This window comes from Sphaerulina musiva (genome assembly GCF_000320565.1).
Source record: "Sphaerulina musiva SO2202 unplaced genomic scaffold SEPMUscaffold_9, whole genome shotgun sequence".
NCBI classification, from domain to species: domain Eukaryota; kingdom Fungi; phylum Ascomycota; class Dothideomycetes; order Mycosphaerellales; family Mycosphaerellaceae; genus Sphaerulina; species Sphaerulina musiva.
In genome coordinates this window covers 1515243-1537516 of record NW_016017391.1, presented here as the reverse complement: position 1 = coordinate 1537516, position 22274 = coordinate 1515243, and the positions used below count along the sequence as shown (strand labels likewise).

The window sequence follows — 22274 nt, the reverse complement described above, 5'->3', positions numbered from 1 at the left end:
CAGCCCGGTATTTGATCCCTCGTCTGCCCTAACAATCGTGGGGGCCTTTACACTTCGTTCGCCAATTCCACAGCGTTGTGTCTCGTGTCCAGCATCTGCCAGTCGTATACTGCCACTTGCCATCAGATGCTAGTTTGGTTCATCTGCTCTGTACACTGGAGCCTCGATCGTGGTTCGACGGATCGTAGTGAGGCCCCTGGGTGGTGCAATGCTCCAGGCAGCCATCCTCGTAGATGCTGTCTGATGTCCGAGGCTGAACTCGGCGAGATATATGCACAGTTGATGTCGATTGACGAGTCTTGTGTAGTCCCTCGCAGAGCCCATCATCATCCAGCAGTCGACATAGTGGTGTTAGTTCTGGAGTAGGGGATAATGTGATCGCGTACTCGACAGTGCCTCCTGCTGTACCGTATCGGATTGGTTTTAGTATCATCCTGTCAGCATTCACCACCAGCCAGTCGCTCTGAGCCCACGAAAACAATGCCGTCTCGGCTTTTCTCGTGATTCCACTTGTAGGTCATTCCTTCAGCTCGATGGCTCGTCGGGGGTCGAGTCACGTGACGCCACCATACTCGCCGGCACGAATTCAGCAGTTCCTCGCAGTTCAAGTTGCGACGGATTGTTCCATTATCGGTACTGGCAGAGCCTGCGGAGTCGTGGAGCGGAATGCGAAGTTCGGTGCGATCGAGATTAGATGACGAGGTGGACTTGGCCGCAAGCGTCAGCCCGGAAACCAGGAGCTGCTGAGTTTGAGGCGGAGGCGACGAGGCACGGTGATCTATGCAGGAGAGAGTGCGGTAACCATTATATTGTAGCCTGGCAGTCTTCGCCGTGTGACAGTCGAACTGTGCGATGGGTGGAAGGCTGTAAGTGAGGTAGAATAGTGAGTAAGAAAGGGGTGTGTAGGGAGAAGAGCAAAAATGTGGGAATGTGGACGGACAGAAGAGCCCCATCTTTTGGCGTCTGGTTCCCTTGAGCGACTCCTCGAGAACATCACCTTCGTCAACACCTGTGCCCGCCTTCGTTACCACCACCACCTCCTCCCCATCACCGCCCCCGCGACACTCTCTCACCCACCGCCGACACGAAATATCCGCTGCGCCATTCTTCTCCGCGCCGTCACACTTGCTCCGTGGCATCAGCTGCAGCATCCGCGTCGCGACCTCCGAAAAGCTGGCTGCACGCGTCAGCAACGCCAGGCTTCGCTCCGATCCACGCCCACGGCACATGGTCCCTCTTTCCGCGCGGGTCTGCGAGAGATGAGGCTGAAGTGAGTGCTCCGGCGACGATATGTCGCAGACAGCTGGTGTCAAGCGCAAGTTGGATGCTGCCGCCGACTTTGTGCGTTCACGACCATCTCCAGGCGCCTCCTCGCAGTCTTCGCGGCTGGCGAATGGCGCACATTCTAACTCTTCAACTTCTGCCACCACCAATGGCAACCACTACACCTCCCCAGACTCCGACGGGATGCAGACATCAGATGCTGGTGACATGCTGCGGGGCGTAGGCTCGGCGAGCTCATTAGAGACCACCGCATCTTCGGCCTTCTCGCGCAACTCACAGTCATTCGCCCACAACAGCCAAACAGCAGCCCACGGCTACACGCCTCTCACCAACCACACAGATTCATCTCCACCCAAAGGTCCCTTTCCTCAGCACTCGAAAAGTGCCATGGAAATGACTTCCCTCGACGGCGCCGTCGCGTCCGCCTCATACGAGCCTCTCTCGGACTCGACAGCGCATCCCCCACAGCAACAGCAGCGTCCGCAGATGCTGCCGCCCCCTGGCAAAGCGAAAGGGTACAGAGCGGTTTGGGATCCAGAATTAGACAACAAGCTCAGCAGAGAAGAACGAAAACGGGCCGCATTCAAGAAAAGAGACTTTGGCACAGAGGTACGCTACATATTTCATATCTTGCTGAGCTTGCACAACATGACACACATAACTTGAAAAGAAAAAAAAGTTGAAAAGAAACCGCTCTGTACCCTTTCGCTGACACAATGGATAAAATCAGGCATACGAACCGGATCCGCCACCAGATCCACGCCTAGCTATACCTGGCTATATGTCAGGTCTGTGTCGGCCAAAAACACATCCCAGCAAAGCCATTCTGCGAATCGCGCCCTACAACTTGCCACCATACAAAGTGGACAGGAATTCCATTGGGCCAGGCGAAGCACAACAAGTGGTTGCGATAGGATTCGATCCTTTCTTGGCGGAAAGCACCTTGAAGCTGAACTTTAGCACGTTTGGCAGCATTGCTTCTGTTCAGAACAAGACAGATCCAGAGACGGGTAGCTTCCTCGGGATCGCCTTGGTGAAGTATCGGGATGCCGTGAGGGATGGTCTCGAGGTTTCCGCAGTCGCTGCAGCCAAGCGAGCTGAGGCGGAGTTCAGCGGTGCACGCATTGGCCTTCATACAATCAAGGTGGAGCTTGACCGCGAGGGCAAAAGATGCAAAAGATATGTGGAACAGGCCTTGAAACAAGCACGAGACGAACGTGACAGACTTCGACCTGCAGCACCTCCTGGTCCCCCCGAGACCAAGACTCGAGACTTCCTCGCGCCCCCACCGACAGCACCCAAAGGTCCGTCCGGCAAAAAGTCGAAAGCACCTCCTGCAGGTCCGCGCGGTCGTGGCGGTGCAGCAGCACCCGAAGAAGCTCAAAACTCACGCGCCGCGGCGGGTTCGGGAATAGAGGATGGATCCGTTCTGAGCAAGATCAAGCGCAAGCCATACATACACATTCCCAGCAAATCTGTACCTGTCCTCGCAACGACAATCCCGCATCTGAAGAAGCGACTGAAGGCATACGATTGGCGAGAAGTGCGCCTGGATAAGAGTGGCTACTATGTGGTCTTCGACGATTCTAAGCGTGGAGAAGATGAAACGGAGAGGTGCTTCAATGAATGCAATCATGGTGCTTTGTTCACTTACAAAATGGCGATGGAGTGCCAGAAGTATGGCAACCCAGACTATGAGAGAAGTCCCAGCCCTGAGCGGGTGATTGCAGAGAGCAAAAGGCGCGAAGAGTTTGAGCGGCTGCAACGGGAAGAAGCCGAAGATCTCGAGATTGAGAAAAAGAACAGAGCAGAGAATCTTGATCCAGTGCATGGTGCGCTGGAACAGCTTCGGCTGGAGCTGCGTGATAGGATTATGGGCGACATCAAGACCAGAATTGCCATACCAATCTTCCACGAAGGTCTGGATCCGACTCGACATGTGGACAGACGTCGTAAGCTTGGGCTTAGAGATCCTGTGGAAAATGACAACAAAGCGACTTCTTTGCTATTCCACAAAGCGGGAGATGGACTTCTCGACATGCCCAAAGGACGACGTGGCTATCCTCTATCTCATTCTAGGCCTCTCCGACCACACGACCCTCATCACCGAGGACGAAAGGGCGACAACAAGAACAGGGAACCTAGCAATGCATTCGTGGACGAAAGACGGCGAAAGCCCCCAGCGCGACCATCGCATACCAGAGGCTTGCACTTTAAGCTGCAACAAATGTACGCCGAAGAAGAGGAGGACTCTGACGACGACCACCCTACGCCGATCACGCGCGCCGACACCGAGGACCAGGAGAGCCGTCCACTCAGCCGCGCGAGCCGCAATTCGACGCCATTCGATTCCGAGTCTGTCACCGAGACGACACAGAGCAACAAGCGCCGCAAGGTCAGCGAGTGGGAGGATGAGGAGAAAGAGGCGTTTGATGCATTCCACAGAGAGATGCTCGGTCACCTCCTGCACAAGGAGCCTGAGGATCTTGCAACTCGCGAGCTCGAGCTAGTCGTGAATACACTGCCACGAACTTCGCGATATGCCACAAGAGCCAGGACAGAGCTATACATTCGTCAACGCACCAAGCTTGACGACGACCTCTTCCAGGTGGAGGAGGGACGGAAGGAGTCGAGTGTGGACCCGTCTGTTGCCGCAAGCAAGGAGCCAGAAGGCACGCCTGCGCTCGACATTGGCAAAGTGGTCAAGGAGAAACCCAAGCGCATTCGCAAGTCTAAGAAACAGCTTCAGGAAGAACGAGAAGCGCTCAAGGCGGAAGCCAAGAAAGCAAAGGCTGCCACCAAGGTTGTGGCCACGGAGACTGTTGCCAAGATCGAGGAGAAGGAACGTGAGATTGAAGCCATCACCGTGGACAAGAGTGTGCAGCTGCACTTCACCCACGACAAGCCTAGGCGAACTGTGGAAGAGGATCGCTCCGTGGTTCTGGACATTGATGGCTGGCAACAGTTCATCAAGGACGACGAAGATCTTGCTTTCGCCAAGCGTGCCTTTGCTCGTCACGCCGCGTACGACGTGGGCGATGCAAAGGTCTGGGCATGGAAGCAGAAGGAGATCAAGGCGCTCAACACGGATGGATTAGCTGGTAAAGCACAACCGGAGCCACTCATCCCAGGCTACTACGTGCCCAATCCGACTGGTGCTGCTCGTACTGAAGGAGTCATCAAGATCATGAACGAGGAGAAGTCTAGATACCTTCCCCACCGCATCAAGGTCCAGAAAGCTCGCGAAGAACGACAGGCTCTGGCAACGGCAGACCCGACTGCAGCCGCCGAAGCTGCCAAGGTCGCAGCTGCAGAAAAAGTCGTTACTACCGCTACTTCTCGCAGCAACCGTGTCAACAACAGGCGTCTGGTGAACGATATCAATCTGCAAAAGCAGAGCTTGGCTTCCACGGGTGATGCCGATGTCGCGATACGCTTCAACCAACTCAAGAAGCGCAAGAAGCTCGTCAAGTTTGATCGATCTGCCATTCACGGCTGGGGTCTCTATGCGGAGGAGAACATTGCCATCAACGATTTGATCATCGAATACGTGGGTGAGAAGGTGCGACAAAAGGTCGCAGATATGCGTGAGATCAAATACGACAAGCAGGGCGTGGGTTCCTCGTACCTCTTCCGTATGCTGGACGACGAGATTGTGGACGCGACCAAGAAGGGTGGCATCGCTCGTTTCATCAACCATTCTTGCAGCCCGAACTGCACTGCCAAGATCATCAAAGTCGAAGGGACGCCGAGAATCGTCATCTATGCCCTCAAGGACATTAGCAAGAGTGAGTGTAATCCACATGTGTGTGTGTTGTTCCAATAGAAGCTAACCGATGTACAGATGATGAACTCACCTACGACTACAAGTTCGAGCGCGAGATTGGCGCGACGGATCGAATCCCATGTCTTTGCGGTTCCGCCAACTGCAAGGGCTTCCTGAACTGAGCGATTGATACCCTGTTTCGACTATGGCTGGTAGGGAAGCAAGGCATTGCTCCTACCTACATCTGAGACTTTTAACTTTCTTGGTACTTCGAGCGAGGGCACAAAATGGGTTGCGGGTTGCATTTGCGTGGCGTGGCCTGGCGTGGCGGGTCAAGAAGGCTTCAACAGATTGCCCATGGCATTGCTGTTGAAGTGGCTTTCCGGGAAGGTCGGGCGGCGCTTACTTTACACGCAACAGATTCACTGCGTGTTTCCCCCTGTGTGTGCATAAATGGGGAAAGGTACGTGTGACGAGTACGCAAGTGAAGGTGCGGCTAGACAGTGCCGTGTAGCAGTAGTATTGCAGCAGAAAGAAAGGAAAAAAAAAGGGGAACCAAAGCCGAGATACACTAGTCGAGAGAATGAAGACTTGACAAGAAGAAGAATACCGACCGGCTCTTGACAGCCTTTGCACCTTGCTTCGTCGAATCCGAACTTATCGCTTCCATTCGTGATGCTACTTAGCTACCTAGTACCTACCTACCTACGCTACGTACTCCCCTGTGAGACAATTCGAATGCCAGAGCCTATTGGGGCAAAAGTACAATGTATTCAAGCAGCAGCAGTAGTGCAGTTTAGTGATAAATGTCTCAAGGTACCTTATCTACATAAGGTATATTGGACGAACTACCAGATTCAACTGGCTGGTCGGTAGATGGTGGAAAGATAGAACGACTTCCCCCTTTGCAGATAAGGTGGGTAAGGTAGGTAGGTATGTTGTTGGGTTTCCATGCAAAGCAGTGTTTTTCATGTTGTATAGGTAAGGTAAGGTAAGGTAAGGTATTGCGTGGTGTGTGGTGTACGTGTATGTGTACAGACCTAAGGTATAGGTATGAGGTATGAGGTATGAGGTATTGAGGTATGTGTTCCTTGCCCCATTGTGTGACTCGTGCCTTCTCGTTGTATTTTTTCTTGTGATGCATATTTCAACGTCACCTTGTAGATATCACTCAATGTGCCTACAGGTAGGCAAGGTAGGCATGTGACGGATCATCATCATTTTAGAGTCGACTCGCGGGGTTCAACATGCAGTATTTACCCAAATCGCTTACAATACTGTCGCCTCGTGTAATGCCTTAACCGGGAAAGAGGGCTGATATCCAACATCTCCCCTTCGTGAACCTCGTATACATCTGATCATCATAACGGCCTCGTCTTCTCGCCTCTCCAAAAGCCCATCAATTCCCCAGTCTCTCCCACCCACTCCCTCACACCATTGACAGCAGCCTTCGCCATTCCCGTCTGAGTATTACTCCTCTTATGCCTCGTCCGCCCTCGAAACTCCTCTCGTCCCCCTGCATGCTGTGCCTGCACGTCCATATAACTTCCACTCCCCGCACCCGCATTCAGAGTAGGCGTCTGACCCGGTGTAATGAAACTACTCCCTGCTCCGGTGGCGTATTCGCTTCCCATTGATGGCAAGACATTTTCCCCTGCAGAAAGCGACACAAACAACGCAAACGGTACGAACCACACCTCGAGTCCGAAGAAACTCGCAATCTCCGTAAAGGACGGGACGTCCTTGGAAGAAGGTGGATCGAGATAGCTATATCTCCCGTTGCTGTGATGCGTGGGAGCGGAAGTGACGGAGAAATGTGTGAACCAGAGATAGTGGTTCACCAGCACCAGCACGCAGGACGCGAGGAAGATGGGATCGGTGAGTTTGACGACGGGGAAGCGGCGCAGGTTGAGCGAGTAGATGACGTGGCTGGCGATGGAGAAGGCGGAGAGGGCGAGGGGGAAGCGGTCGATGGCGGCGAGCAGGAATTGAATGGCGATGACGGTGTAGATGAGTCGCGAGAGGAGTTTCTTGGACAGAACGGTGTGTTCCTCGACAAGTTCGGAGAGGTAGTAGAGCCCAGAGGCGATGGCGAGGGTCAGGAAGAGGAAGCCTCCGACCAATCCCAGGTAGCCCTGTGTGGTGGTTAGTCAATGGGTACGATGTTGAAGAAGATGAGGACAGGGTCATCTCACGAGGAGTGGTAGAATCCACATGGTGGTTATTGCATCGTGGTGGATCAAAGGGCAAAGTAATTCATCTACGTGGACAAGGACAAGGATGATCGCGAGTGGAACAGAGACAAGCTTTAGTGCGGCTCTGCGCCGGCCGATCATATTTCTTATCGATTAGGTAGTCCACCCAGCACTTTTCTCTCCTCACAACACCAGCGACAACTACTGCTATATACACATCACCCTCTCATGCAGAGGACCAGAATACCGCCACCATGTCTCGCCCCGAAGACATCCTCCCGCCCGATCTATTCTACAATGACACCGAATCGCGCAAATACACGACATCCTCACGCATCAAAAACATCCAGGCCGACATGACCAACCGCGCCCTCGAACTCCTCGACCTCCAAGAATCCTCCTTTATCCTCGACATTGGCTGCGGCTCTGGCCTCTCGGGAGAAATCCTCTCGGAAAACGACCACGTATGGTGCGGAATGGACATTTCATCCTCGATGCTCGCGCAAGCTCTCGAAAAGGATACCGAAGGAGACATGTTTCTCGCAGATATCGGACAAGGCGTCCCGTTCCGCGCAGGGACTTTTGACGCTGCCATTTCAATTTCTGCTATTCAGTGGTTATGTAATGCGGAGACTTCGGATGTGTCACCCGAGGGGAGGTTGAAGAGGTTTTTTGATGGGTTATATGCGAGTTTGAAACGAGGAGGGAAGGCAGTGTGTCAGTTTTATCCCAAAAATCAGTTGCAGAAGAGTTTGATCAGTAATGCGGCGGTTAAGGCGGGATTTGGAGCGGGTATCTTGGAGGATGATCCGGAGACGAAGAATGTCAAGTACTATCTGGTGTTGACGGTGGGAGGAGGGGATGTGAGAGGGGCAGTGAGTGGGATGGAGGGTGTGGATGTCATGGAACGGGAGAAAAAGTCGAGTGTAAAGAGAGGGAAGGAACAAAAGGGGAGCAAATCGTGGATTCTGAGGAAGAAGAGTCAGATGGAGGCCAAAGGGAAAGTGGTGAAGAGCAATTCCAAGTATACCGGCAGGAAGAGAAAAGTCGCGTGGTGAGCTGGTCTTTTGCTAGTTGCAGCTTCACCACACCAGCCAGGACGCCTGAATAGCAGGCTGAATCCCACGCTCTCCTTCTGTGATTTGCGCGTGTGTGTGAGAGAGAGCGGAGGAAATCCACGGGCGGGATCTGGAACACTACGACCACTCATCATCGTGGGTCTAGGCCTCGCTACAACCGCACTGAAAAGGGATCCAGAACATCTCACGGGACCGAAGCAACCTGCGAGTCCATCACATGTCTCATATGCTGTGTGATCCAAGGAAAGAAGAGACACCTTATTATACTCGGCACACTCCACACACCCTCGAGGACCCTGGCTTCTTGACGACTTAACGAACAATACTACGACTCTTGCCGCCAGGAGAAAAAAGAGAGAAAAAGCAAGGAAAATTGTCTACTAAATACGCTGAGCAAGGTTTCAGCAAATAGCGCTTAACAAACAACAACCGCTACAAAACTTTGAGCGGCTTCATCAGTAGCGAGACAGCGGGCGCTAATCTCTCCCTCTCCCTCTCCCTCTCTCTCTCTCTCTCTCTTCACACACACACTCCCCCCACGTACCTCTTATCCTCCTCTATATAAGTCCAACAAGCAAGATCTCTGTCTCTCCCTCCCTCTCTCAAAACCTATAAGTAAACAGACAGACCCCTATCTAGCTAGCCTTCCCCTCTTCCCTTATTCTTCTTAAATTCCTCCCTCTCTATAAAAACAAAAACAACAACAACAATAGCAGCACCACCACCACTAAATCCCAGCCATACATGCATGCATGCATACGAGAAGGAAGGCGGAAAAGGAAGCGTGCATATTCGTTCGTATAAAGCTGCACAACACAACACAAAAGCCTAGTAGAAGCTAGCTAGCCAACTACATGTAGCTACCTCCTAGGAGCTAGCTAGTTTTTTACCCGCATTTTGCCGCCCCCCGCCTGTCACAAGGTCCGTCTTTCCCGTCGTGAAGAAATGCAAGAGGTCTTGGCGGGATGATTGGTTCTTGAGGGGATTTGTTGGAATTTGCATTTGGACTTGGACTTGACGAGGGAGAAGGTTGTTGGGGGGGAGGTTGCTAGGAGGGAGGAGGGAGATTGATCTTTTGGTTTGGTTGGGTTTAGCGTAATGATTTGTGGAAACTGGAACTGGATGGATACACTATACTGTACTGTATGTATGGATATTGCTCTGTTCAATCAATCTGACTCAAGGCACTACACGTTTTTTCCAACGATTCGCGAAGCAGGAGTAGTAAGTAAGTGGCACAGAGTAGATAGTAAGATGGTTCCAAGCCTTTGATAAAAACCATCATACCTAATGCATACTTACCTACAACCAATCATCCTCATTACAACCCTCCCATCATCCAAGCATCTCGTCCCCGCCCCTCACAAATCCACCCCCAAATTAACATGCACAGCCTTGGTCTGGGTATACGCCTCCAACGCATAACTTCCCAATTCCCTCCCAATCCCACTCTGCTTATAACCCCCAAACGGAATTCCCCAATGTGAATCTCCCGAAGAATTCAACCAGACCATTCCCGCTTGAATTTTCGCCGCCACCACATGTCCCTTGCGTAAATTTTCTGTAAACACGGCCGCTGCGAGCCCGTAGGAACTGTCGTTGGCGAGCTGGATGGCTTCGGCGGTGCTGCGGAATTTGGCGATGCAGATTACGGGGCCGAAGATTTCTTCGCGGACGATGCGCATGGTGGGGGAGATCTGGGTTGTGTTGGAAGAGAGAAGAGAGGGAAAAAATTAGGGGAGGGGGGTGGAAGGGAGAGAGGGAACTTACATTAGAAAATACCGTCGGTTCGATAAAATATCCTCCTCCTCCTCCTCCTTCTTTACCTGCTTTAAATGCTCCTCCACCCATTTCCACTTTTGCACCTTCTTGTTTCCCGACTTCAATAAAATCGAGGACTTTTTCATATTGTGCTTGAGAGACTTGTGGGCCTTGAAACGTTGCTTCGTCAAAAGGATGACCGACCGTCGACGTGGATTTGGTATATTTGATGAATTCTTCGACGAATTGGTCGTGGATGGATTCTTCCACGTAGATTCTTGTGGTTGCTGTACAGACTTCTCCTTGGTTGAATAGTCCTACCAAACCCAATAAAGGGGGGAAGATGTCAGTTTCTTCCTGTTCGTGGTATTGGAATTAGAGAAAAAGAGAAAAGAGGTACCTCCCGAATGAGTCCATTTCACCGCCTGCTCCAAATTCGCATCCGCAAAAACAATACTCGGACTCTTCCCACCACATTCCAGCGTAATATTTTTCAAATTGGCCGAAGCAGCCTTCATAATCGTTCGTCCCGTCGCCGTACTTCCCGTAAAAGCAACCTTGTCCACATCCAAATGTTCGGCGAGGGCTGCTCCGGCTTCTTTGCCATAGCCGGAGAGAATGTTGATTAAACCGGGAGGAGCTCCGGCTTCTTGTACTAATTTGCCAAAGTAGAGAGCGGAGAGGGGAGTTTGTTCTGCGGATTTGACGACGACGGCGTTGCCGCAGGCGATTGCAGGCGCGACTTTCCATGCGAGCATCATGAAGGGGAAGTTCCTATTTTTTTCAAGACATTCGAATCAGTTTTCGTCCCTCTGTTTCCTCTCACCCCCCTCTCTTCCCCCCTCAGAAACGAAAAAACGGAAAAGAAAAGAATAAAAAAAAAGAATAAAAAAAAAACCAAAAAAAAAACAAAAAAAAGAGAAAAAAGAAAAGAAAAAAATCACAAACCAAGGAATAATCTGCGCACAAACCCCCAAAGGTTCCTGCAACGTATAACACAACTTCCCCGGTCCCGTCTCAATAGTTTTCCCCGAAATCTTATCCGCCCAACCGGCATAATATCGAAAAACCTGCCAACTCTCTTCAATATCCGCCTCCAAGGCATCTTGATAACGTTTCCCATTATCAAACGCGTCAATTGCTGCTAATAATTCCCGGTCACGATGGATGAGATTCGCGAGACGGGTTAGTAATTCTCCTCGGGAGACGGCGGGGAGGGATGGCCATGATGAGGGGTCTGAGGAGGAGAGGCAGGTGCGGGCGGCGGAGACGGCGAGGTCGACGTCTGAGCGCGAGGCGGAGTGGATGGAGGAGGTGATGAGGTTGCCTGTGGAGGGGTCGTGGACGGAGATGGGAGTGGAGTTTCCTGGGACGAATTCGTTGTTGATGAAGAGGCCGGTGGGTTGGGTGTAGGTTTTGCCGTTGGGGAGGGTGATTTCGATGGAGAGGGAGGAGGGGGAGGACATGATTTTTCTTTTGGTCTGGTGGGTGGGTGTAGGAGAGAATATATCTTCTCTTCCAGTCTGTGTCCGGGACGTGAACAGAAGAAGAGTCGAGTCGAGTCAGGCCTGGCTGTCTGGCTGTCTTGTAGGCAAGTCAAAGGCAAGTCCAAGTAAACTAAAGACAAAAGACAAGGCAAGATATAGCTTCCATCTCACAACAGATATAACGATAAGGCACACACGCACACATATATATATAAAAAAAACATCTCCCACCCGAACCAACCCAGCAAAACAATTGCCGCCCCTCCATTCTCCAAGGATACATAAAAGGCTACCTACCTCCCTAGGTAGGTCTCATCCGGTTGTATGATTCCTCCCTCCCTAGTCCCTGAACACCGTCGTAAGATACAATACAATACAACCCAATCAACCAAAAACCCCATCGTTTGTCAGCAAGAAATCAGCGATACCTTACACTCAGTAGATTCATCCCAATCAGCAACACAAATTCCTAACCTCGGCCCACCGCGCCGCCCCTTCAGCAACCAGGTAAAGCTACCTGACAATATTAGAGAGCAGGGAGGGGCGGGGGAATTAGCCAAAAGAAAAAAATCCGATAAGCAAGTCAGATAGGCCGAGTCCCTAGAAAGCAGCAAACACACACACACACTACTGTACATCCGAACGAACGAAAGAGGAACGTTTTCGTATCGTATCGGATCGGGAAAATTTCCTACATAGAGAAGGGAGATACGACCTACAGGTAAGGTATGGGTATGGGTATCTGACTGTTCGTATTGCGTGCTTTTTTGCTTATGTATACATATACATACAGGTACCTGACTGTAACTGTTGTAATAACATCATCATCATCTTCATACCCGACTGTAAGCAGTATGTAGCCTGCCTGCCTGTAAGCAGTATGTAAGCAGTAGCCAGCCAGGTAAGCAAAGTAAGCAGTTTAAAAACGAAGATTTCTTTCCCTAAAAGGTAGCAATTCGGGCACACAACAAACCAACCAGGGGCTTTTCTTTTCCGAAAGAACTGGGGGAGGATAAAAAATTACCTTTATACCACAAACAGTACATGGATGATGGGGTGGAGAAAAGGCAATGTTGGGTGGAGAAACAAACAAACAAAGCACTGGACGACTGGAGAATGGATGATGTTGGATTGTGCTTGGGGTTCTTGGCGGGGGATGAGTCAGCGGAAAGGGGAAGAAGGACAGAGAAAGGGAGAAGAAGGAGAAGGAGAAGGAAAAGGAAAAGGAGAGAAAAAGTGCCGACGTATAACTATGTAAATAACCAGTCTAAGAAGACTGGACCTTGCGGCCATGTATATATAATGTCAATCTGTTTTGGTTTTTCCCACCTCCACCTCCCCCCCTGCCAACCGAAACCACCGCCGCCTTTCTCATCTGTCCCTTTCAAAGGGTGTTCAAATTTCCATCTTCAAATTCCAAAAAGAAAGAAAGAAAAAAAAGAAAGGAAAAAAAAAAAATGTATCGTATCGTGTCGTGTCGTGTCGCTAACGCTAGAGTTGGGTATCGTATTAAATGCTTGTCGAAGGTATGATGAAGGGAAAAAAAAATAATAATCAAAAAAAGGGGGGGCATATTCAAGAATCCAATCGTGTCGAGGTCTTGACGACGCTGTCGCCAAAAAAAACCATCGCTCACGAGAAAGAGGGTCATCCACAAGGTTGTTTTCCCTTTCCTTCATCCTCATCCACCAGAAGAGAGAAAAGGGTGGCAAATGATGAAATCATCATCATCATCATATCTCCTTTCCATTGACCTCAACCTCGAAGCCTTTTTCCTTTTGCTCCCGCGCCTTGGCCAACATCAACTCTCTCATCCAATCGATGCGCTCGTCCTTGGTCTTGACTGCAAAATGATGCGTCTTTCCCTCCGCCCTCTTCCTTCGCTCTTCTCCCTCCTTTGCGCTCGGGACGAGCTGGAATGCAAATGCCGTCGCATCTTGCACTTCCTTCTTGGATTCCGCACCTTTCGAAATCGCCAGCGCCTTCAAGGCACTGCTGAGTTTGTTGTTGCTCGCAATCGACGAACACGCCACGGCATAGTCATCCACGTTGATACTCTCCTTCACCTCAGCACTGAGGCGAGCGGAAGCATGTTGCGTGAGTTGCGTTCCCCTGAGTCGGAAATGAGAATCCGTCCATTCGTGTCGGAGCATCTTGGTCTTGCGCTTCCGCATCCAACCCGAGTGGGAGCAATCGGGTCCATAGCCAAAGTCTCGCGTGATGGGAGAGTGTTTAGCGGGATCACGGACGGAAGATGATCGTGTGGGAATGGAACCAGTGGAGCACGATGTGGAGATGGATGGACGAGACTCGAAGATCTGGCCTTCTTGTACGGGAGGGAGTGCCATGCTGGGCCGACGCCAGTGAGCTGGGTCTGTTCGTGACTTTGCTCGAGAGAGAGGTGCCTGTGGGCGGTATTGCATATTGGGTGGTACACTTTGTGATGTGTCTCGGGACAAGGGAGCAGTAGGTGGACCCACTGCGGTGATGGGGACGTCGACGACTGACGAGGGAGTTCCCAGGCGATAGATGCCCTCTGCTCGAGCTCCTGGTGAGGCTGTGGCTGATCGGGAGATGTTCGCTGGAGATGCAGTCGCGCTGCGACAGATGTACATGGCGGAGGTTGCAGCGGGATCGGTCGTGGGAGGTGATGTGATTGCGGAATGATGCATCTGTGGTCCTGCGGATTGTGATCGTGGGATTTCGAGCTTGGGGAGATGCTTCAAGTGGTCTCGCGGGCCGGGTGTGTATGCTTGTCGAGGCACGTCTTGCACGAGGGCGGGGGCTCCGTAGTGTCGAGGTATCGCAGCAGGGAAGGGTGAGATCGATTGGGATGGGAACATCTCGTACGGCGGCGACGGTGGAGCATTCTCGGCTGCTTGATGGTGAACGTGTTGGAACTGCAGAAATTGCTTGACATTATCCTGAGCATCGCGGGAGCCCAGGTGACTCAGGACATCTTCGTGGAGAGCAAACTCGGGTAATTGACCGGGACCAAGAACATCAGATGAAGCCACTACTGATGGGAAGCCTGCGGACTGCATTCCTGCATCCGATACCGGACGGAATGGGTCCTCGAGACGAAGGTGACCTTGCAGCTGTGACTGCGGTTGAGGTCGGACATTGGAGATGATGTTGTCGGCAGTGCTGGGGTTTCCTGGATTGCCAGCCACAAAGATATGCCCTCCTTTCGTCGGACTGACGGGGAAGCGACCGATTCCATGCTCATTCTTCAGCTGCTCCAGCTCCCGTTGCTGCTTTCGCCACTTGGCACATCGTTCTCCTTTTGCACATTTGTGCGGCTTGGGCAGAAGCTGTTCAATGGCGACGATGGAGACCGATTCGGCAGGGGTGATGAGATCTGTATTCTTCGTTGCCTTGCGACCTCGGCGTCTGCTCTTACCGCGACCCTGTGATGGAGAGTAGATCTCGTCACCTTCATCGTCGTCGTCGTCGTCGTTGACCGCAGGCGGTGCCGCAGTCCGTCCACGAGTGGGTGATTGTCTGCTGTGCGAAGTACATGGCCGGCTAATGTCCTGGAAAGGAGTAGGCTGGGGGCTGGGATGGCCTTCGTCTCCTTTCAAGGTACAAATGGCGTTCCACAGCTGATGTCGCTTGCCGAAAGAGGGGATGTCCAGCTCCTTGAGATCCTCGAATTGTAAGTTGAGCAAGATGGACCCGTCAATGTCATGAATGTAGAAGCACTCGATGACAGAAGGATCGGCTTCGGTGGCGTACATCCAGTCGATGACCTGTTGCGTTGACCAGGCCCTGATGTGTGCATGTGAGTCATATGCCGGTTGCCGTGATGGCGAGTCCAGGGGGTACGATCGATCTCGCGGCTGCGTGATGGTGTCTTCGGAGAAAGCGGTCGCTGCTCGCGATGACTGGAATGGCGTATCTTTGGGCAGCAGCGGGGACATCTGTAACGAGTACCCAAAGTCAAACTCTGCCGATACCTGTGAAGAGCGAAACAGATGCGGTCCTCTCGGTCCCGACACGGGCTCGATACGCAATTCCATAGGCGGCCGGCTTTGCGTGCTTGTTCTTGGGCTTGGCGTGCGAGCTTCATCGTACGAGGAGATGGTGGTTTGGCTTCTGCGTCTGCTATCGTACTTGGGGGGTGTCAGAGGTGGTACTTTTCGTCCTTCCACACGTGCTCGCAACAATAGACCAGACTTACCGACTCAAAGCTGCCCTTGGCGGAGGCTCCTCCTCCTCCTCCATAGTCGCTCTCATCCTCGAAATCAGTGTCGAAGATCTCCGTCACCTCCGAGGCCTGCGAAACGGGTCGCATGGCAGCCGTCCTGGCCTCGAGGAATGAAGCAGCACCCTTCATACGCTGGAACATCTCTCCTCCTCCCGCCTCCAGAGGCGTAATTGGCGTAATGGCCTGCATCACGCGTGAACGGCTTCACTTGGTCTCGTTTGTCTAGTCAGTGAGGGAGGAGATGAAGCCGGTGGGCGATATGTCATAGTCCACACCGCATGGAGGTAGGCTCAGGTCAGGTCGGTCGGTCAGGTAGTATGGGTGCGGCACGTAATAACGAAGAGGTCGCGAGGTGGTCGCGGTGCGCGAGTGGGCGCGAAGTGGGCCTTGTATACAGCAGAAGGCCATGTTGCTGCGGGCGCATAAGCCCCGACATGCTGTGCAGCGTTCCTCCAGTGCAGGCACGTATAGTGGCGCCCAATGCGGTCGGCCTGCGATTGCATTGGATGGCGAGAGAGTGAATTGCGCCAATGAGTGGTTGTAGGTGCCGGCTGAGGCCAGGCCCGGCTCGAGATTCGTGACCGCCTGTCCCTGGATCCTTGTCACACGTCGCCGTGTCGCCAGGCCCGGGCGGCTAGAGACTATTGGCTGTGTCTGCACTAGTGGCCAACCCACTCCTTCCTCTCCTGGCCAATATCACACCAAAATAGCAGAATGTGATGCACGAATGTGTGCTAATTAGTCCTATCTTTGGATCTGGAGCTAGAACTAGAGTAGTAGAAGAATCACTTGAATAATGATGCAGGCCAAGTGGACTGTGGCATATGGTCTCGTGAGTCGTGCCCACTGCCCACTCCCACTGCCCACTGCCAGCGATAGCCGAGACGCTTCGGGACGATGCGGTGAAGGCTCACGGGAAACTGCCTGGTTTCGTCGGCAGCGTACCTCATACATGTTCCCAGGTCATGTAGGAGGTACTGTATGTATGTACGGTATGTAGGTAGGTAGGTACTGGAGGAACAATGCTCGCAGACGGAATGGTGCATCTTCGTGAGCACGACAGTTCTGGTGCTCCACACGTCATCTCATCGCTGCTGGACTGGACGTGTCGAGGGGATGAGGTGGAGGTGGACGGGGGAGTACCTGATTCTCGTTACCTCATAGTGCATGCATGCATGCTGCGGTGCAAGTGGCCTCAGGAACGACGGTCGCACAACTTCAGGTCCCAGACACGCTTGCAAGTTGCGCGACTGCCACGAGACCGATTCGTTCTGTGCGCCGTGCTACGACAGCAGTGGCCGAATACTACCCAGAGACGGGAGCAGAGAGCAGAGAGCAGAGAGTAGAGATCACGAGTGCTGCACACGTGCACGCCCAGAGACGGCACAGCTTGTAGGAGGCTAGGAGGTAGGAGGTCAGGTAGAGGTTAGGTAGAGGTAGTGCATCTCACTGACCTCAGCAGTCCGCCCTGCGCTGACCCCCGCCGTGCTGAGACTCAACAACAAACAACAAGACTCAAGTGGTCAACAACATCATGTCGACATTGTGCCCAATGGACCTGGCTTGCGGCGCGTGACTCGGGTCAGCAAGCACAGTGCGATGAGATGAGCCTGCTTATGCCGTTGAGCCTGATGTTCCCTCCCTCCATCTCTGGGGCTCTCTCTCCCTCTCTCTCTTTGGCCGGTTGCTGCTAAGCGACTGTTAATCTCGCAAAGCATGTTTTCTCGCTATGCGCGCCGAATCGTTTCCACTCTGGCGGTATCCAATGGCTACAGCGAGCGCCGACGCGATGCCACTGGAGCCTGCAATTGCCCATCCCGGTGCGCTCGCATCATTGCCTCTGTCTGGATCATGATTACGACAGTACGCCGTCGCACTTTTACTAGGTCAGGTAGGTAGGAGGTACCTTACTGTACCTGACTGCAGCACAGCACAGCACAGCACATACGGCAGGGCAGCTCAATGTCTGGCCACCTGGGCATGCTCACTCCCTTCCATTACCACCTCACGCTCTCACGTAGATGTGGCCCATCGGATGCACGGCGTTTTGTTTGTGCGTGCCGTGCCCTGCGTCCAGACGTCGCTCCCACGAGGTGCAACTACCTCTTACCTGCTACGCGGCAGGCGCGTCTGGCGTGGTGAGGTTGGCTGTCGTTGCCAAAATGGCAAGCGCCAAGCTGCGGGGGAGGAAGGCACGGCCGGCACGTTAAGGTAACTTAAGGTAGGCTCAGGGCCATGTCGGCATGCTCATTGGCCCGTCATTATCTTCAGTGCACACGCTAGCGATGCACAACCTCACGTCCATCACAAGCCTCACTATCTGCACGCAACCTATCGGCGGCTAGAGCATCTTGCTTGCACTTGCCTACACTTGCTTGCAAGCGTGCCTGCCCGCACTAGTCGCCGACTCACGCTTGTCGCACAACAAAATTCTCCTAACCCCCGAACTAACCACACCGAGCTGCAGTGGCGCATCTATACAGACTCCCTGGTATACTGTCGAGCACTGAGCACTTCCGGGAGAGATCTCTCCATCACACCATTCACTCCTTGCCGGCCGCACGCTCGTCTCTCATGCAGGTCCTGACTCTCTGCTCTGTGCTCTCTCCTCATCGTGGCGGGAGAGTGTCACCAGGTCTGTGAGCACTGCGGTAATCGGCTGGTGCGCAATGCTCCATCTTCACATGGCGCACGGCTATTCCCCAACTCTGCAACGGTCCGCATCGGGCACTTATCGCAGAACGACTGCACCCAAGCAAGTGCAAGCTATACATGTATCCATTTGCCATTTGGTGCTCTGCTGCTGTAGCCGAAGCAATAAATGCAACATCGGGATACGGTCAGTCCAGACCCACACCTGCCCGACCTCCCTCCAAGGCTCCAGAGCCAGGATTGCTCAGGACCTTCTTCGGAGACGAGCACTACTGGACGCTGTGCCGTTGACAGACAGATGAACTCGATCACAAAGGACTCCCCCCAAGTGCCGGTGCACCGCATCGAGGTAGGGGCAAGGATGCGGCTCACGTCTAGTGAATACAAGCTCAAGATTTAGTGGGCATAGGAGGTAAGGTATAGCCTTTCCACCATGCTATTGCGTCTTGGGCCAGTCGGGTGTGCGCATGGGTGCAAGCAAGAATAGTGTCATCAGCGCGGCCCGTTCGATTCGACAGACCATGCAGCCAAATCCAATAGCGACATGGTTAGTCTTCCCACGAATGCACCTCAATTAACAAAACAGAAATGGCAGGAAGCCCCCCACCCACCACCTGCTGTGCCCCAATTAGTGCTCTTTTCGATGCCTGCTCCAAGAATAGATTGAGGTATTTGTGTCTCTTTTTGCAACGAGAGCAGTCATATAAGGCATCTATCCTCCCCCTTCCTCACCACCTCAGCAGTCGTCGATCGATTAATTTACCGTCTTTTTGTTCCCTCTCTCTCTCTCTCTCTCTCTTTCCTTTCCAAGCCCGCTGGTCAGGCTTTTGTGTTCCCTGTCGTTCAGTCGAAAGCGTCGTTGGTCCCCTGCCCGTGTCCCGGCCATTGCAGCAACCGAGTTAGCTCTAATACATATACCCTCATGTCTTCTTCCGCGCAGGCCTCGAGCCACACCAAACCCATCTCCAAGATGGCCGCTCCCAAGAATGCGCCTCCAACAGCAACAACAACAGCAGCAGAAGCGAAGGCGGTTGCCGCCAAGATGCATCGTCGTTCGCGGTCAGGTGCGTTTCCTTCGTGTCGGGTGCAACGAATCGTCTAGAGCTCGATCGACGACTGACGTGTGTGTGTGTGTGTGTGGTGCTGTCAGGTTGCTTCACATGTCGACTACGAAGAAAGAAGTGCGAGGAAGGTAAGCCTGCATGCAAGGCTTGCTCGCACTTGGGACTTCGATGTGATTACAAGCGACCCATGTGGTGGAGCAACACGGAGCAGCGCAAGCAACAAAAAGAGCACATCAAGAACGCTATCAAGCGAACGCAGATGACGAAAAAGGCCACTCAAGCTCAGCAGCAGCAGCCGTCCCTCCACGGGAGCAGTCCGCCACCGCCTCTCAGTCACTCGGTCCCATCGTCAGCAGAGCCTCAGTTTGCAGAGTCCTTTCCCCATTCGAGATGTTCTTCAGGCTCACCTCCATCCACCGGCTACGACCTCCACTATGCAACGCCGGAAGGCTACTTTGCGATGCCTCCCCCTGCGCAGGCATATATTCCACCGGGGCCGTATCCCATGTTCTCCCCTTACGAAGTGGACATCAAGACCGAGCATGAGATTTATGTCAACAACGTTGCGACCAGGAAAGATTCCACCATATCCACCTTCAGCACGTATCAACCACCGCTCACAGACGACTGTCCCTATCCCACCGACACGTGGGTGCAACAGGAGCACTTTGAAAGCACCTGTGAGGAGTTTGCCGAGGAGCCGGTCGACTTCAACTTCTTTGAATATCCCCATGGCCCGCTGACCCCCAACCACGAAACGGTGATTGAAGTCGACGATGGCGACAAGTACCTGCTCAATCACTTTCTCGACAAAGTGACGAAGCTCATCTTCCCCGTTCTGGACGCGAACCAGCATGGTTCCGCACGTGCTGATGTCATCCTGCCGGCGCTCGAATCGAACAAGGCGTATCTGCACTGCTGTTTGAGCATCGCTGCGACGCACATGAAAGCATCGGAGGGAGTGGCCCACGAGCAAATTGACAATGACATTGTCCGACATCGATACGCTGCCGTATCCGAGCTCTGCGACGCTCTCGGATACGACACTGACCACGCACAGATCCTGGAGGCCACGCTCGGTATGATCTTCTTCCAGTGCTCAGTTGGTCGTCCCGACGATGTGCTCCCCGATATTCCATGGCACCAGCACTTCCAAGCTGCCACTAGTCTGGTGCAGAAGCTGGATCTGCAAAAGTCAGTGGTCGACATGGCCGGCACTAGACACCAATCGCCCTTCAACATGACTCTCGCATCGTGGATCGATATTCTCGGATCGACCATCATCGGCAGACAACCTCAATTCGCCGACACATATCGTGAGCTGAACATGAGCAACTCCTCTCTGGGCCTGGCGGAGCTCATGGGCTGTGACGACAGAATCATGTTCCTCATCTCGGAAATTGCATGCCTCGACTACCAAAAGTCCGTCGGCATGGACGAGGCCGCCGTCTGCTCGTACGTCGTGAGCCTGGGGAATGCTCTGGGGCAGATTGAGCACGCTGCCGCGCCTGTCGAGAGCTGCTTCTCCACGACCGGCGCCATTCGACCCAAGCAGTTGGCTCTCAACATGACTGCCGTCTTCACCATCGCGGCTCGCATCTACCTATGCACTCTGGTACCAGGACACTCCTCCAGTGACCCGAGCATGGTCTCCCTCGTCGCCCGGTTCTCGGAGCGGATGAACTACATTCCCGCCGGACCCGATGGCTTCGACCGCTCTCTCGCCTGGCCCCTCCTCATCGCGGGCAGCTCATCACTCCTCGCCTCACCCTTCCGGTCCATGCTGGACGAACGCTGCCAACGACTCGGCGATGCCGCCCAGTTTGGCTCTTTTGGTCGTGTCCGAGAGCTGTTGAAGGACATTTGGCAGATAAACGACCACGCTGCCACCACCTCGGGAGACTTCAAGGGCATCCGCTGGCGTGATGCGATACAGTCCAAGGGCTGGGACTTTCTCCTCATCTAGGGAGGAGCGTCCTCTGACCTTGGCTGTTATCCTGGCCTTGGATGTCTCCCCTATCACCCAACTACCCCACTGACACCACCCAGACAGACCTTCTGGGACCTTATTACCATTCTTTGTGCAAAGCATAGCGACGGCGCCCATATTCCACTCACTCACTCACTTTATCATCCGGCATGATGATGGTGATGATGATGATGACGACGATAATCTTTCTTGTTGAAAGATATGAGATACCCCCCCAACGATGCCCACAGCGCGTCGAACAACATAACATAGCATCGAGGCCATGATCTAGTGCAGCTCTCTGGCCGAGCGAGATTAATTGCATTATATATATATTTAAAAAAAAAACAAAGAGGGAAAGCAAAGCCTCTGCCTTTAGGATAGGTATAGCAGAGCAGATACGAAGGAATTAATTTCCACCATCTCTGAGAGGTCTAGACCTAGCTGTTCCTGTTCCTGTTCCTGTGCTCTTTTTCTTTCTTTTCTTCTCTTTTCTTCTCTTCTTTTCCACTTTCCACTCATCATTTCACTTTTCGCTTTTCACGTTTTTTTTTTCTCCTTCCTCTCTCTTATCCTTCCCTTCCTTTCCCTAGGTATCTATTCATTCCTCTTGTTTCATCGTGCATCTGATATATCTGGTCGACCGCGATCCCGCTACAGACTCAGTAACTACATGCATCTCGAGCAGGGACATACATATGTCAGGTATATATATATACAGATTTCTGTAGGTACTAGTTTTCAATTTTTTTTTTCTTTTTCTTTTTTTTTTCGGAAAAAAAAAGCGGATTACCATCGCCATTTCTT

At 52.8% G+C, this 22274-nt stretch overlaps 7 protein-coding genes across 7 annotated transcripts; 3 read left to right on the top strand and 4 right to left on the bottom strand.

Annotated features, from left to right (window-relative positions):
* Positions 1–42: 42 nt before the first annotated feature.
* SEPMUDRAFT_135574 (uncharacterized protein) lies at positions 43–1105 on the bottom strand (the record flags this gene model as incomplete). Its single annotated transcript, XM_016902721.1, has 2 exons — positions 43–864; positions 1074–1105. 2 exons carry the CDS (start codon positions 1103–1105, stop codon positions 438–440), a joined length of 459 nt encoding a protein of 152 aa, XP_016758366.1. The 3' UTR covers positions 43–437.
* Positions 1050–5664, top strand: SEPMUDRAFT_151237 (uncharacterized protein). Its single transcript, XM_016906690.1, has 3 exons — positions 1050–1893; positions 2015–5072; positions 5129–5664. Exons 1-3 carry the CDS (start codon positions 1291–1293, stop codon positions 5230–5232), a joined length of 3765 nt encoding a protein of 1254 aa, XP_016758365.1. The 5' UTR covers positions 1050–1290; the 3' UTR covers positions 5233–5664.
* A 339-nt stretch (positions 5665–6003) lies between these two features.
* Positions 6004–7273, bottom strand: SEPMUDRAFT_71471 (Golgi apparatus and endoplasmic reticulum protein Svp26). The gene is made up of 2 exons (XM_016909940.1): positions 7246–7273; positions 6004–7185 (listed from the first exon to the last, which is right to left on the bottom strand). The coding sequence occupies exons 1-2, from the start codon at positions 7264–7266 to the stop codon at positions 6412–6414; spliced, it is 795 nt and encodes a 264-aa protein (XP_016758364.1). The 5' UTR covers positions 7267–7273; the 3' UTR covers positions 6004–6411.
* A 106-nt stretch (positions 7274–7379) lies between these two features.
* SEPMUDRAFT_151235 (S-adenosyl-L-methionine-dependent methyltransferase) lies at positions 7380–8813 on the top strand. Its single transcript, XM_016906689.1, has one exon. It carries the CDS (start codon positions 7500–7502, stop codon positions 8301–8303), a length of 804 nt encoding a protein of 267 aa, XP_016758363.1. The 5' UTR covers positions 7380–7499; the 3' UTR covers positions 8304–8813.
* An 11-nt stretch (positions 8814–8824) lies between these two features.
* SEPMUDRAFT_151232 (uncharacterized protein) lies at positions 8825–21897 on the top strand. Its single transcript, XM_016906686.1, has 3 exons — positions 8825–8842; positions 19234–19498; positions 19585–21897. The coding sequence occupies exons 2-3, from the start codon at positions 19357–19359 to the stop codon at positions 21462–21464; spliced, it is 2022 nt and encodes a 673-aa protein (XP_016758360.1). The 5' UTR covers positions 8825–8842; positions 19234–19356; the 3' UTR covers positions 21465–21897.
* SEPMUDRAFT_151234 (aldehyde dehydrogenase) lies at positions 9642–11657 on the bottom strand. The gene is made up of 4 exons (XM_016906688.1): positions 11034–11657; positions 10486–10859; positions 10095–10402; positions 9642–10021 (listed from the first exon to the last, which is right to left on the bottom strand). Exons 1-4 carry the CDS (start codon positions 11549–11551, stop codon positions 9686–9688), a joined length of 1536 nt encoding a protein of 511 aa, XP_016758362.1. The 5' UTR covers positions 11552–11657; the 3' UTR covers positions 9642–9685.
* Positions 13025–16124, bottom strand: SEPMUDRAFT_151233 (uncharacterized protein). The gene is made up of 2 exons (XM_016906687.1): positions 15756–16124; positions 13025–15687 (listed from the first exon to the last, which is right to left on the bottom strand). Exons 1-2 carry the CDS (start codon positions 15969–15971, stop codon positions 13306–13308), a joined length of 2598 nt encoding a protein of 865 aa, XP_016758361.1. The 5' UTR covers positions 15972–16124; the 3' UTR covers positions 13025–13305.
* Positions 21898–22274: the final 377 nt, after the last annotated feature.

Coding starts and splice junctions, on each gene's coding strand:
- SEPMUDRAFT_151235 (XM_016906689.1), top strand. CDS start 7,500: ATGTCTCGCCCCGAAGACATCCTCCCGCCCGATCTATTCTACAATGAC.
- SEPMUDRAFT_151232 (XM_016906686.1), top strand. CDS start 19,357: ATGTCTTCTTCCGCGCAGGCCTCGAGCCACACCAAACCCATCTCCAAG. Junction 19,499..19,584: donor GCATCGTCGTTCGCGGTCAG/GTGCGTTTCCTT, acceptor TGGTGCTGTCAG/GTTGCTTCACATGTCGACTA.
- SEPMUDRAFT_151234 (XM_016906688.1), bottom strand. CDS start 11,551: ATGTCCTCCCCCTCCTCCCTCTCCATCGAAATCACCCTCCCCAACGGC. Junction 10,860..11,033: donor TGTGCGCAGATTATTCCTTG/GTTTGTGATTTT, acceptor TGAAAAAAATAG/GAACTTCCCCTTCATGATGC. Junction 10,022..10,094: donor AACCGACGGTATTTTCTAAT/GTAAGTTCCCTC, acceptor AACACAACCCAG/ATCTCCCCCACCATGCGCAT.
- SEPMUDRAFT_71471 (XM_016909940.1), bottom strand. CDS start 7,266: ATGTGGATTCTACCACTCCTC. Junction 7,186..7,245: donor TGTGGATTCTACCACTCCTC/GTGAGATGACCC, acceptor ACCACCACACAG/GGCTACCTGGGATTGGTCGG.
- SEPMUDRAFT_151237 (XM_016906690.1), top strand. CDS start 1,291: ATGTCGCAGACAGCTGGTGTCAAGCGCAAGTTGGATGCTGCCGCCGAC. Junction 1,894..2,014: donor AAAGAGACTTTGGCACAGAG/GTACGCTACATA, acceptor GGATAAAATCAG/GCATACGAACCGGATCCGCC. Junction 5,073..5,128: donor CCTCAAGGACATTAGCAAGA/GTGAGTGTAATC, acceptor ACCGATGTACAG/ATGATGAACTCACCTACGAC.
- SEPMUDRAFT_151233 (XM_016906687.1), bottom strand. CDS start 15,971: ATGCAGGCCATTACGCCAATTACGCCTCTGGAGGCGGGAGGAGGAGAG. Junction 15,688..15,755: donor CCAAGGGCAGCTTTGAGTCG/GTAAGTCTGGTC, acceptor ACACCCCCCAAG/TACGATAGCAGACGCAGAAG.